Below are 13324 nucleotides of genomic sequence, written 5' to 3'. Positions count from 1 at the left end.
GTTGCTCATAAGGCAATTTAAAAAAAAAAAAAAAAAAAAAAAAAAAAAAAGGCCTGCCATTTCCTCCCCCCCGCCACCCCCCCCAGACCAACGTCTCATGAACATTTGGCCACTTTATTTGCTAATCTAAGTTAGTCCTTGATCCTATGACATAAGTACTGTGGATTGACCTCAACACTCAAAAAGAAATGATTAGCTCACATCATGAAACACTACACAATATATAGAGATTCATGAGTCTGATTCAGAATCAAAATGAAAGATACTTATCGCATGAATCCCTTTTTTGGGTAAAGTAATTTATACTTTGAGCATCCACAGTGCTGTCATGCTTGATGCTGACTTCAGATCCACTTGAAGTCTGCTGGGTAGTCTGAAGAATGGCACTGCCAGCTCCTGCAATTTCCCTGAAATGCAGTGTTTATTTAGGGAGGGAGAAGGGGAAGAGTGTGCAGGGGAAGTTCTTCCTCAGTTCAGTTTTAGCCCGCATCACTGGGGGGAAAAAACCCAATTCCCCACTCACACAACCCCTGAGCCCTTGGTTTCTAAGACCGGGCTAACAAGAAGAAAAAGCCCATCATGTTTGATAACCAGTTTCCTGAGAGCCTGCAGCAGTTGTACCTGGAGCTGACCGTACTGTGGCAATCACCAGAATTGGTTTGGTAGGGCTGGTGCCAGAATGTTTTCCACAGGGAGCTCTCTCCAGAGCCCCTGGTCCCCTTTTTTGGGAACCCAAAAAGCTGCTATTAAAGAAGCATATGGATGAACGAGACTCACCCTTCTTTTATATGTACAATTAGGTTTGAAACACTCTTGTTTTACTAATTCCAATACACAGTATGGTACTATGGTTAAGCCACCGAGACACACCATCAGAAACAAATGTAATTGAGAGCTGTGTAGGTGGCTCTCAGATAACTTAGCTGTTTTCAGGATATGGAAGTTAATATGAGGCAGGCTTGCTGAATTGGGCTTCAGAGAATTACTGGTATCTGATTACTGAGATGATCAGAAGGGTTCCCCCTTCCTACACCACAAACAAAGAGAGCAGCAGGGGACACTCAGACTTGACACGGTTGCTTCTTCAATTTTGCTGAAGCTTAAAATAACTTTGTTTATTTTTTAAATACCGGGCCAAGGAAAGTTCCAAACACAATGGGTGAGCAACCCAGCATTAGCAGTTATTGCTCCAAAATTAACAGTTCAATACTGGTATTATTCTTTAGAAAATTATTTCTGGAAAACACCACAAGTATAAAACACCATCTATGACGCTTCAACCTGAGGCTCTGAGTGCTTCTCAGATTTCATCTATATTAAGAGTACCTGAGCCAGAGGTCAGGCAGAAGTCTAGAAAGGCTTTTAAAGCCTTTTTCCAGTCCTGGATCAAACATGCCTTTGTTCAGTAGCATTTGCTTTCCTCCCGTTTGAAGCATCTGATGTGATCCCTTAAATACCACTCCCCCCAAGCTTTTTCTAGTGCACGGAGTTACATCCAACAAAAGACAGAGACAGTGATGCAGCCGCAGCCCATGATTCAGCAGAGCATTAAGGTCAACCGTGCACTAAACCTAGGTGCAATTAGTATGTGCTAAGTAAACCTGAACGTGCTGACAAGAATATAAGCACATGGTAAGAGGATTTGCTGAATCAACTGGTTATTATAGCAGAATAGCTCCACCAAAAGCAGAGTGGACGCTGCATACAGCCAGCGAGATTTATTTATTTATTTTTACATAAAGAAGCTATCATTTCAGCAGCTTTTAACAATCACTTCTCACATGCTCATAGTTGCCAACACTAGTAGACCTGACGGGGGGGTCAGTCCATGGGAACGTGCACTCCATCTGCCCCTGTGCTTCAGATGTGATGCAAGATGTTCAGTTAATTGTGCTCATTTGTTGTGAGAGCAGTTTATCATCACCCAAAGCGCTAGGGTTGGCCAGCCTGCGTACACACTCGGTTGGGAAACCTAACAACATCAGACATCATCGTATAGTTGAAGCTGAAAATGTATTTTTGTTTGAAGGCTTATCTTCTACGGTGCTCTGTACAGTTCACCCGATGTCTTAAAATGTGGCAGTTCTGGGATGTACGTAGGGTTGTGGCAGGAACGGGAGAGAAGTTTAGGGCTCCACACTTGACACAAGCAGTTTTTCAGCAGTGACTTTCCATAACTGCTCACAGTTCCACAGGACATGAAAGCCCTGTTCCCACTTCGTGATATGGTGCTGATAACAAACACCAAACCTCAAGGCACACAGGACCCTCTTCACCTGTACTGCTTGGATGTAACATAACGGGACCGTTTTCAACCACAGTCACAACCCTACCAACATGTTGTGGTCCATCTTTACAGGGTCCAACATAACTATACCAACATTTCCAGAGCCTCCAAAGCATTCCCACCAGCTTCCAGCTCTAAGAGACAGAAAGCAGAAATACGTCTGACTTACAGTGATGCTTTCACACCACTTTACATACTCTGCTTTACAGAAAACACGGGTTTTGCTCAGCTAGCCAGCTGAGATCTAGCTTCAGGGAATCATAGCTTTTCCTTAATGTTTTGAACACATTGAGAGGCAGGACAACAGGAAACAGTTAACAAGTCACACAGGTGTTTGAATCTCTTGAAATTTACAGAGTACTTTTTAAAAATACTTCCCAATACCATTAGAAAGTGTGCTGGAGTGCTGATGTTCTCTATCAGGACAGGAATCTACCAGCTACTTTGTACAGAATATGCAAAAACTCCAAACGAAACGACCCGCATCATATATTTTAGTTGCCCTTGTCATCTACGTCGAAGGGTCCGTCTTGCTTCCTATTAAGTTTTGGAAGTGAAGCACATGGACTCCCATCCATGAAAAAGGATGCAAGCTGCCCATGTGGCTACTCACAAAAAGTCCTCTGGGCACAGCTAGCTGCTTTATTTACTATTTATGCAGCACCTAACAAAAGGAGTAAGAGAAAGGGGGGGAAGATGCCAGGCAAAACAAACAGTTCATCCTGAAGGCAGAAGACATATGCATGTTATTAAGATTGAACAGATGTACAACACCAGCCACTGGAAAGGAATCCGTCCACCATATGGAAAGGTGTGGGCATTCATGAGTAACACAGCCCAGCAGTGGTACAGTCATAACAATTTTTGTTTTTATATTTTTAAATTTGGTAGCTATCCAGTTTAGAAACCAAACGAGACATTGGCTTATCAGTCTGAAGCCACAAAATCAGTCTGCGCTTAGGACAGAAAAAGGACAGCAAACAAAGGACATTGGCCCTTTTGAGCAGAAGTCAAACGACTTGGAAGTTTTTTCTCGAATAAAGCCATATGGCATAACTGAGAAACCACACACCTACCTCTTCCACACACCATCTGCGCTTGAAATGTCTTAAGGGCAGACACACACTGTGGATACTTTGATAACACTAAAGTCACTTTCTATATGAATAGTAGCAAGTCAAAATTAACTTTTGATTCACTAGTTAGGATATTAGTAGTCAAAGTTTAACTGTACTAGAAAGGTTTTCCTACTGATTAAGCATTAAAATTATTTCACCTACTACATCAATTAATACAGCTCTATTACCAGCTGTTTCACAAGAACAGCATGGGACCACATCAGTGTTTCTAAGTTTACACATTTTCCAGATCTTTCGGCACACCAGAGTATGGGGAGATGCAACGTTACATGCGAGGTAGAGAGTCTGCTCAGAAAAAGTCTTCTTATGTTGAGAAATGTCAGCACAAACACTTTCTTCTCTAAGTTATGCACAGTATCCATCACTGAATGGGGATAAAAACCAATATAATTCTTTTTCATATTATTTTTTCCAAAACTAGCAGAAAACACTCATGCAAGATTTTTTTAGATGCAAGATTTGAATGCTGGACTTAGATGCTACACAAAGCAAGAATGGGCATTTTAACATGCCCAATTATATTTTTTAAAACTTCTAAAAACTTTGTTTGTTTGTTTTGTGCTTTCTTCCTCAATAGTGATTAACACTTATAAAGAAAAACATGAGATTCTGATCACCAAGTCTTGCCAAGCAAAAGAGTAGAGGGACTTATGATTTAATTTATGTTGGAATCGTTAACTTTTCATCATCATGTTTTATTTTACAAGCTAGAGCACTCAGACTGTCAAAAGCTGTTGGCTTTATCATTACTGATTCTGCAGAAGTAAAGTAAATTTAACCCAATGTTCACTGTACTGGACATTTCTACACCTGTGCTCAGACGTACAATCCTAAAAGCTCAGAGAAAAGGCATGCAGATGTTGGGATATTTAACCTTTTGGAGTTATATGCTGCTGCCAAACAGAGAGAGCCTACAGTTTGTACCAGTTCGGAATAAAGGTCGTTGACAAAACCAGATTATTTCTTCGATGCAGTCCTTACTTTCTGTTTGTTAAAAAACCCAAACAAACCCCAAAACTTAATAATCCACACAAAATCCCTTTTTTTTGGCAACACTTTTTGCAACAAGTCAGAGAGGTCATTTGTTTGTAGGATGTGGAAGTGAGCATCTTTCAAAATTAAACCCTTGAAAATATGCCCTGGAAATATACCGTGCTGCTTAGGCTCCCCTGGCACGTCCTTCTCTTTTGCCTCCTTTCTTTCTCCATCTAGCTCAGCCTCACCCACAACACCCACCAAAGCCTTCCACCCAGAGGGCTGCCCAGTGGTCTTTGTTTTGCTTGGTGGTTTGGAGATTGCTATCATTTCTTAGAGAAGGCTGTGTCTTTGTAACTACCCTAAATCATGGTGTGGTGACACCCACCAGTTTCAGCCAACAAAAATGCTGCCTCCCCCCAAATCAACAGTAGCAAGTTCTGGCCCAGACACCACTCCAAGCGACAGAAAACCTGGACTGCAAAACCTGTGTCCTACCCACCAACTGACTGAGCCACCCCGGAAAAGGCCCTTTGCCTGTGCATGCCTCTGTCTCTCCGCAAACTCTTTCTATCGCGTGCTGAGGCAGGCAGGTTTTCTCACTACATGTCTGTACAAAGTCATTGTCGGAAATAACGTATAGCAGTCCTTCAAGCAAACAGACATTTGCCTCAGATCATCATCCTCATTATTTTCACCACAGTGGGATCAAGATGACCCAACCATACTTGCCGTTACAAGTCCATCCCCACAAGTTTCTTGTCACTTAATAGGAAATTACAGTACTAAAACTTTTAAGCAAACATCAGATTGGCTGGGTCACTTTCTGCTCCAAGAAGCAGAAAATGTAGTGTCAAGAGAAGCACCTACCTCACTGCAGAGCTCTTTGCGGTGTTCAAGGCACAATGAGCAGGTTTGGAAGCGCAAGCTCAACTCGAGAACTGGACAACTGCTTTTTCTGCACATGACCAGCAACCGAATAAATGCTCTCAAGAAAACATCTTTACATGTACCCAAAGGTGATCAAAGTCCAAGTGGATGCACTCAGAGCATCAGTCAGGCAAAAACAAGAGCCAAAGACACCCTCCTCAGTCAATAAATAAATGGGATCTGAAATTGGAAAATGGCTAATGCTATTTATCCACACTACCCCATGCCCCGAGCAACCCTCAACCAAACTCCAACTTAGCCCCTTTCTCCCGCTTCCTTCCACTGCTTAGCTTGGCCTCTCCTGCCCTAAATGATTAATGCCCGAAATCCACACACATTTATGCCTTGCAGTGAGTTTATTTTCATCTTGGCTGTAGCTAGCCCCACAAAGCCACTTCTGTCTGGGTTCGACTTAAATTAAGATGCAACAGAGCTAATTAAGTCTGCTAGCTGGGATATCAGAAGCAACCTAACCACATGAATACAGAACTCTCCTTCCAGACTCATTTTCCACAGGGAAAGGCATAGGCACCCTGCTACAATGTGCAGAGCAGATGTCCTCTGAGGCACACAGACTTTAACAACAGTCGCCTAGATTGCACTGCGCTGCATGAAAGACAGTAGTGTTATGACTAGCATTAAGTTGGGCAATATAAGCTAACCAAACCCATTTTTCTAAAGCCAGCCTGGAAGTCACGCTGGTGGAACACAGCTCAGGGGTCTCAGTCATTTTGAGAGTTACTTTGTCACCAATGAAAAATATCTCCCCAGCAATCTTTGGTCATCAGAGGATATTAATAGATGTTGATATGCTCATGACAGATGACCTCCTTTGAGTACTCAACTAACCACTGAAAAACATTACTCAGGCAAACCGAGCCAGCGTAGGCACCTGGCTAGCGGGCCTGCCCCCACAGTACAGCGCAGCCCACGTGGAACCCGTGAATAAGGAACCTACGTACGTGGCGTGGGTTGCAATTCTGGTAGGAAAGTCGAGCCATTTAGCGCTTCACCCTTTATTTTCTGTCTGTGCCAATCTGCAAGCACTTCAGGTGTCTTACCCCACCTCACTGAGCTAAATGAAGAATTGTAACCTGGTTTAGCTCCACTGGCAATGGGTAGAGATTTGAGTATTCAAAACAATCATTTACTATCCTTGTCTGTATTAAATGACTCCTCCTTACCCAGACTTGCAAGCAAATAAGATTAAGATTTCAACTACAGAAGGGACAATTAAAAGCTATCAAGGTTCTGATCCTAGTGCCACAATTTGTTTGGTTCCCCCCCCGCCCCCCATACTCTGTGAGAGATTTGAGTACCGGCACAATACAACTTAGCACAGGCAGTAGAAACTGTGGGCTACTATTTTACCCTTGAAGCTTTCTTTCTCATTCTGGAATTGAAATCTGATTGTTAGATGGAAAACAGAAAACCCTCATGCTAACCACAGCTCCAAAGCCTGCAAGTGTTGCTTTGAGACCATTTCCTAGAGTCAGCAGAATTGGCTCCTGACAGGCAGAATACTTTGGTGATAACAGCAGTCCCTACCTGACTCCACTTTTATGTCTGTAACGGTAACATAGATACGGCCAGGGCATCCTCAAGCCCTTCCCGAGTTCAGTGCTAGAAATCTTGCAGCGATGGGTTTGTGCCTGCACCAACCTGTGGCAGAAGTCAGAGTGACACAGAGCAGGATCAGGTAGCTTTGCCCAAAACTAAACACAGGCCCAGAGTGGAAATTCCACACACAGAACAGAAACTTACTAGTAAAACATTTTGACAAATTTAACAATATTTTAACAACGAAAAAAAAATCCACTTCAGTTGCAGATGTTCAGAAGCTTTCTAAAGCAACAAGAACATTTACAAGTCAAGACTGAAGAAACCAGAGTGGCTTGGTTTCAGTGTTTCTGTCTACATTGCCAAATAACTTTGTTCTTCAGCATGCATTCTGGGCTCTCTTTCCATGTGAGTCAACTAATTTTTATAACACAAAACTCTGCTGTGGGGATAACTTGCTATTTCAACAGGTTCAAACTGAGGCGGTAATTAGACAAAACTGCTCTATATTGCAATGACACAGATAAAATGCACATGGCCCCCGCACAAAGGAGACAAATCTAAGAGGTGATTCCAGGCTTATGCCACATGCATAAGCATAAGAGTGGGCTTCAAACCATGTAACACATCCTTCTCTAAGGGGAAAAAAACCCCAAACTCCACACTAATACAGGTAGCTCAGGGCCAGGCTAAAGGCTTTGCAGCACAGACGCAGCCAGTCCATGACAGAGGGGGGCTAATCCCAAGTAACACGGCCATGAGTCGTTCCACACCTCAATGCTGGGGAACCAGGGACAGATGCTTCTCTCCACAGCTATACTGCTGAAGTCTATGCTCAGTCTCCAAAGGCTTTGGTGTTACTGTTGTGCAGCGGTGCTTAGGCACTTGGAAAGACCATCCCAGAATATGAACACACACAGAAGCACAAAACAGAAGCAAACAGCAAGAAGTTGTTTTAATTTGAAAAAGAAATTAGAAAAAAAAACCACCCACAAAAAAACCAGGGATGTGATTTCAAAGAAAACTTCATTCAACAGCCACAGCACTTGCATCTGATGTACAGTAAGCTGCAAAAGAATTATTTATAAAGCCCAATGACACAGACTCTTCTATTGCTAAAGTGACAAAGTAAGATAAGCCGTTTGCTTTGACAGCTTCACTGTCGGCCTTCAGCATTCAAACTTTTGATGTCTGGACTTTAAGGAGAAAGATTTTTAGATTCCATTTTCTTTCCAGGATGTTATCACATGAAAAGAAATAACCAAAGTTGAAAAGTTCAGACCTGTCAATTTTCCACTTGTGAAACTGTTGAACACAATTAGCTTGAATAGCACGTTTACCTGCCAACGTGAGCGCAAGATGCTTTCTACAAACTGCAAGACAAGAAAAGCTGAAGAAAGTGCAACTAGCCCCTAATCAAGGCATCACAGATGCGCGCTCACTGTTTCTCACCTACTGCAGACCACAATGACACCCCGATCTCCACTGCAAACTCAAGTGAAACGAAGCCCACTTTTATCAATACTTCAGCAGAAACCCTGAACACTTAACCCACAATCTGAAAGCAGAAGGAATCCAGTTAGGTGAATCATGGTGATATCATTTCTTTAGCAATAAAGATAACAATGTGTGAAGTTTCACCAGAAAAGGGAGCGAGGCTTACAGGCTGTAGAAAGATGTTATTTATCACCATATTCCTGTCTGCGACCACGCCACAGAAGTATAGCTATTAACTGTACATCCAGCACGGGAACAGAGGACTTCTTGTCAACAACCTGCTGGCAGTAAGACAAAATACTGCAGTCTGTGGTGATCTCCAGCTAATTGGCTTGATTCTGATCACCACCTGGATGGCTTCTCAGAAAGAAAACTCCAGATTTTGCAGAGATTATATTGGCGAATTAATGCTTCCCACCGATTTGCAAGAAACCACTACTTTACTACAGCTTGTTATTCTAGTGCAAGGTGCGGATTCTGTTTACCCATATTTAACCCGCACGGCTAAGCAGGAAATACAAAAGGTAGTTTCTAGGAAGTAAGTGAAGAATATGTTGTGATGCACTGTTGGCACAACAAACTGCCAGAATTCACCACAGAAGGAGGTAGACACTTCAGATAAAGGTAAGCGGTATCTAGAGATAAGTGATGAAGTATGGAGAGAAGTTGGACAGTCAGAGAGATTATAGTCAAGCTGTAAATAATTCACAGCCATCAAAACCGAAAAACTTTCTTCAGGAGCCAAGCACACCCCTTCACCAACCTTAACGTCTGTTGTTAAGGTCCATTTCAATGTTTGCAAGATGAACTGAACCGAACGTTACCTTCCATCCAGTCTTCTGCCTGCTGCGCTCTCCTCTGGGCCATCATCCGGTTTCCCATGTTCCTCCGGCGCCTCGGCATCCCGTCTCCCCGCTCTTCAGCATGGGGCCGAGGCCTGGCCACTGCTGCCGCCGCCACATTTTGCTGGTGTTCCTCATCAGCTGCAAAAGGGAAATATAACTGATGAGGGATTTGCCATCTCTGCTTGCTGCAGTTGTCCTTTTGCCAGTCAACTTTCGCAATCAGAAGTGCAATACCAGTGGTGTTTTCCAAATGAGAGAATGCCTCCCCACTCTCATGTGGTTTTTTTTCCCTGCATGGCAGGAGATGTGTGCAAGTTGCTTTCCCATGATTAAGCGGGATCATGCACTGGAACCTTCTTATTTGTGCACAGTGCTCTGTGCAAAGGAAATTTTATCCTGACAGGAGTCTCTTTTGCAATAGCGTATAGATCATCGTAAAGAGAAAAACTATAGCTATGTGCTGCTAATGTTATTTGATCTGACAGAGCCCCCACAAAAAAAAAAACCCAAAATCACCACACTACAAAACAAAGTCCTGCCCCGCAAAGCGCTCAAAAAATATTCTTACTTCATCTAATAATTTAATCTAATGATAACCTGTTTTTCCCCTCCGCCAGAAAACAATTCCCTTTATCTGGCAGGACTAGCAGTCTAATAATTTCTGAGTTACCAAAAGGCAAGGACCCAGAAGTACTTTTTTTTTCCTCTTCTAAAGTATTCTGATTTTTTTAATTTTTTTATTATTTTTATTTTGCACTTGTGTAACTTAGAAGTAGATTCATCTGAATTCAAACCTTAGAGCATGCATGTTTCCGAGTGGAATATGTAAATCGTTATACCTGAAACAGAACCTGAATAGCAAATAAGGATTACAAATTACAGCCGTAATACACACAGGGTAACTTCATTCTACCACGCTGATTTAAACTGCAGGTCTCCCAACAAACACATGTAGGGGAAGACAGAACACCAAAGGTCACTGCAGCTCTCACTGCCATCCTCTCTGCGTATGCTTCAGTTACTAATTAAGATCTGACAAATGAGGAATATCATAACAGAGGAGCAGGTGGGAGACAGCATGGGAGCAAGCGACTGACCAGTGGGCTCATTTCAGTTCTCCACAGAAAACCCTCCGCCAGGTTTTTCTTTAAGACCTCCATGATCCTGTTGCTATCAACTACGGTAGTCATGCCGAAACAATCAGATAATGGTAAAATATCATCATCCTTGACACCTGCTTTGCATATTCTGTTGATAAACGTAACTGATATTTGCATATGTTGTCACTTGCTCAATCCTGCAAAGTATTAACTACTGTGCCTTACTTCAGGTAAATACTCAAACGGTCTCACACAAAGCTGTAGAACTACTCATTTACTTAAACTTGGGACATGTTTTCTGTGCCTTGCTGGATTATATGGTGCCCCAGCAGGAGCACAAAACGCTCTCCACACTCTGCCAAGTCTCCAGCATCCTCTGATCCAAACAATGCCTTCCTAAAAAAACCCTACTATTAGCATATCTATGATCAGAAAATAAGATTCATTATGACTACATCTACATGACGATCAAAGGTGTGCTTGCAGCTCATCTCAGTATATCTCAAGTAGCTTCAAAGCAGCTAACTTTGGTACTGATAACAACATAGCTGCAGCAGCACTGAGCTCAGCACAGGCTGCAAAGCAGAGTAATCTGGGGAAGTATTTGGCCAGCAAAGCCATTAGACGTTCAGGACTGCTGCAACAACGATGTTAGCAGTCCCCCAGCAAACTCCAGCACTAACACGCACCGTGACATTTTGAATTGAGTCACTGCACTATCACACCGCTGTCACCCTCTTGTTCTCATCCACTTCTATCTGTGGACCAAAACAGGTCTATAATAAATTACAGAGTGTAGGCTCCAGGGATCTGACCATTTTGCTTCAAGACTTGCCCAGGCTTATTTATAGCATGATAATGCTTATTTCGAATGCCACAGAACATGCTATAGGAAAGCATTATACTGCAAAAGCAGAGCAGCAGATCACTTATTGGGACACTACTAAATGCCAGAAATACTTAGTCTGCAAAAAGACCTTTTATACAAATGCAGTATTTCCCTTAATAAGTTCTTGAGATACACTGCAGTTCAAACCTTAGCATCCTTTCACCTGAAAGCTTCAGTGTGTCTACCTCAGTAACTTCCAAAGGTGGTCCTGCACAGCGTATCAGCTGTGCACTTCTAGCGCTCATTCATTCTGGGGCTTGTTTTTTGGTTCCCGTTGTCCTGCGAAACAGAGACTGTTTTGCATTTTGTGAAAGAGGAATCTATTTATAAGCCACGTATTCATTTCAAAGCGAGGTGCTTAACCCTCACAGAGACAAAACGCGTGAGCCAAGCTATCTTGTTTTCTCAGTTTAATTCTCTACAGGAGACACGGTAATTCCTCAAAGTTGACCAGTGTTAACAGAGCTGAGAAAATAGTAAAAAACCCACCAAACCCAACCCATGTCATGGTCAAACAGACAAGGCAGTTGCTGGACAATACTTTGGTCAGATCTCCAAAATATTCAGGCAAACAACTGAAGACACTATGGATTGACATTTAGTAGGAAAAGACATGCTTTAATACAGCTTTTTTTCTCCCCCCCCTCCCCTATAGCTTCTGTTTGCAAGGCATTCAGCTGGACAGTCATTTGAAAAATGTGAATGTTAGTCCTTGCATTTCTTCCCATCCTTCATGAGGGGGAGGAGAAAAGAATCATTTACTCTGCCTGTAACACACTTATACTCGGCTGGTTCTTCAGGGGTCAACGATTCGTCTGCGTGGCTCAAGACACATCATTTATTCCAGTATCTAGAAAGTTAGACGTGCTCTCTCTCCCTCTGAACTGGAAGTATCACAGACTGACTAGAGCTGCACGCGGAGGGGTGTGACTGGTGGTTTCAAAGAATACAGAGGATACACTTAAAAACCCTCTTGCTCTTATTCTTGGAACTGGATTGACTGTCAGATCTGAGGTCAAGAATAATTTTCTCTGGGGTCTGGCCCTGTGTTTTTTTCACCTCCTCCTGCAGCACGGGGTGTGATTTGGCCCCGTGCACTTATCTGAATACATCTCTTCATTTTCCTGTAGCTGCAGAGGTCTCAGACATAAGTGGCACCCCAGGCTAGCCAGTTCATGCAGAGATTAGTCACACAAGGACTAATTAGATGCGATATAGAGCCATCTTGAGCGAAACTTAATGACAAACACTATATAGGTGAGACAAGTTGATCCACGAGTGGCTCGATGGTTTGCAGAATGGCAGGCCGGAAGACATGAATTAGATAAAGCCCTCAAATTAACAGGCAATACAAACAAAAAATTAAACAAGATGCCTAGAAAATGGACACGGGTTTAGTTTGTATTTTAAGCTGTATGTTCTCCAGTTTCTGACTCAGCCTTTCAAAAACCAGACAATAACTCTTTTCTGGGGACAGCAGGTTTACTGCCGTGCTGAGAAAGCAGCTCTGCCTCTACATTTTCGGAAACATCAGCACAGTGCAGAGGCAGCAATGGAGATTGTTTCATCTGACTTGTCAGTCAGCACGCAGCAGCGACTGTGAGACCCTGGTTGCACTGTCAAGAGCTCCCTCCCAAAGGGAAACAGAGCAGAACTCTGCTCTGAAAGCAGAGCTCTTTCCTAAACTGAACGTGAAGCACCACTCCTGTATTGTTACAAAGAATGCTATGAAATCTTTCAGAGCCCGGACTTCTTAGGACCTAGTTTTACATCCTCCAGGTAGAAGTTTGCTCCTTTACAAAGCTTGGCAAATTTACACTTGCTCAGAGCAAAGACATTTTTTCTTGAGAGGCCATCCTTTGCCTGTCACAGCACATTATCTTCAATTATGTCACATAAGCAAGTCCATCAGGGTAACACCCGGGCTGGCAAGTTTTGAGGGAGTCCAGCAAGACCCAACTACTAGTTCGTGAGCTCCCTCCGTTCTGCACCGACGCGGCGAGAGCTCCACCTACTGCACCCTCACACCTTAGTGGTCCTTCCCACCACACTTGCAGCATCCAGCATCTTCTACCTTCATGCTAACCTAACCTGTGAAATTC

The 13324-nt window shown here is 43.0% G+C and overlaps 1 protein-coding gene across 1 annotated transcript in view; it reads right to left on the bottom strand.

Moving 5' to 3' along the window:
- DDRGK1 (DDRGK domain containing 1) overlaps window positions 1-9369 on the bottom strand; it is a 36435-nt gene extending 27066 nt beyond the window's left edge. The window contains exon 1 of the mRNA XM_019474972.1: window positions 9213-9369. Within this exon, the coding sequence (XP_019330517.1) occupies window positions 9213-9291 (79 nt within the window). The 5' untranslated portion in view covers window positions 9292-9369. The remainder of the gene's footprint in view (window positions 1-9212) is intronic.
- Window positions 9370-13324: the final 3955 nt, after the last annotated feature.

The sequence above is a fragment of the Aptenodytes forsteri genome, unplaced genomic scaffold (assembly GCF_000699145.1).
Source record: "Aptenodytes forsteri isolate BGI_AS27 unplaced genomic scaffold, ASM69914v1 Scaffold236, whole genome shotgun sequence".
Lineage (NCBI taxonomy): Eukaryota > Metazoa > Chordata > Aves > Sphenisciformes > Spheniscidae > Aptenodytes > Aptenodytes forsteri.
Note: the sequence above shows the minus strand (reverse complement) of the source record. Positions and strands in the feature narration are given on the sequence as shown.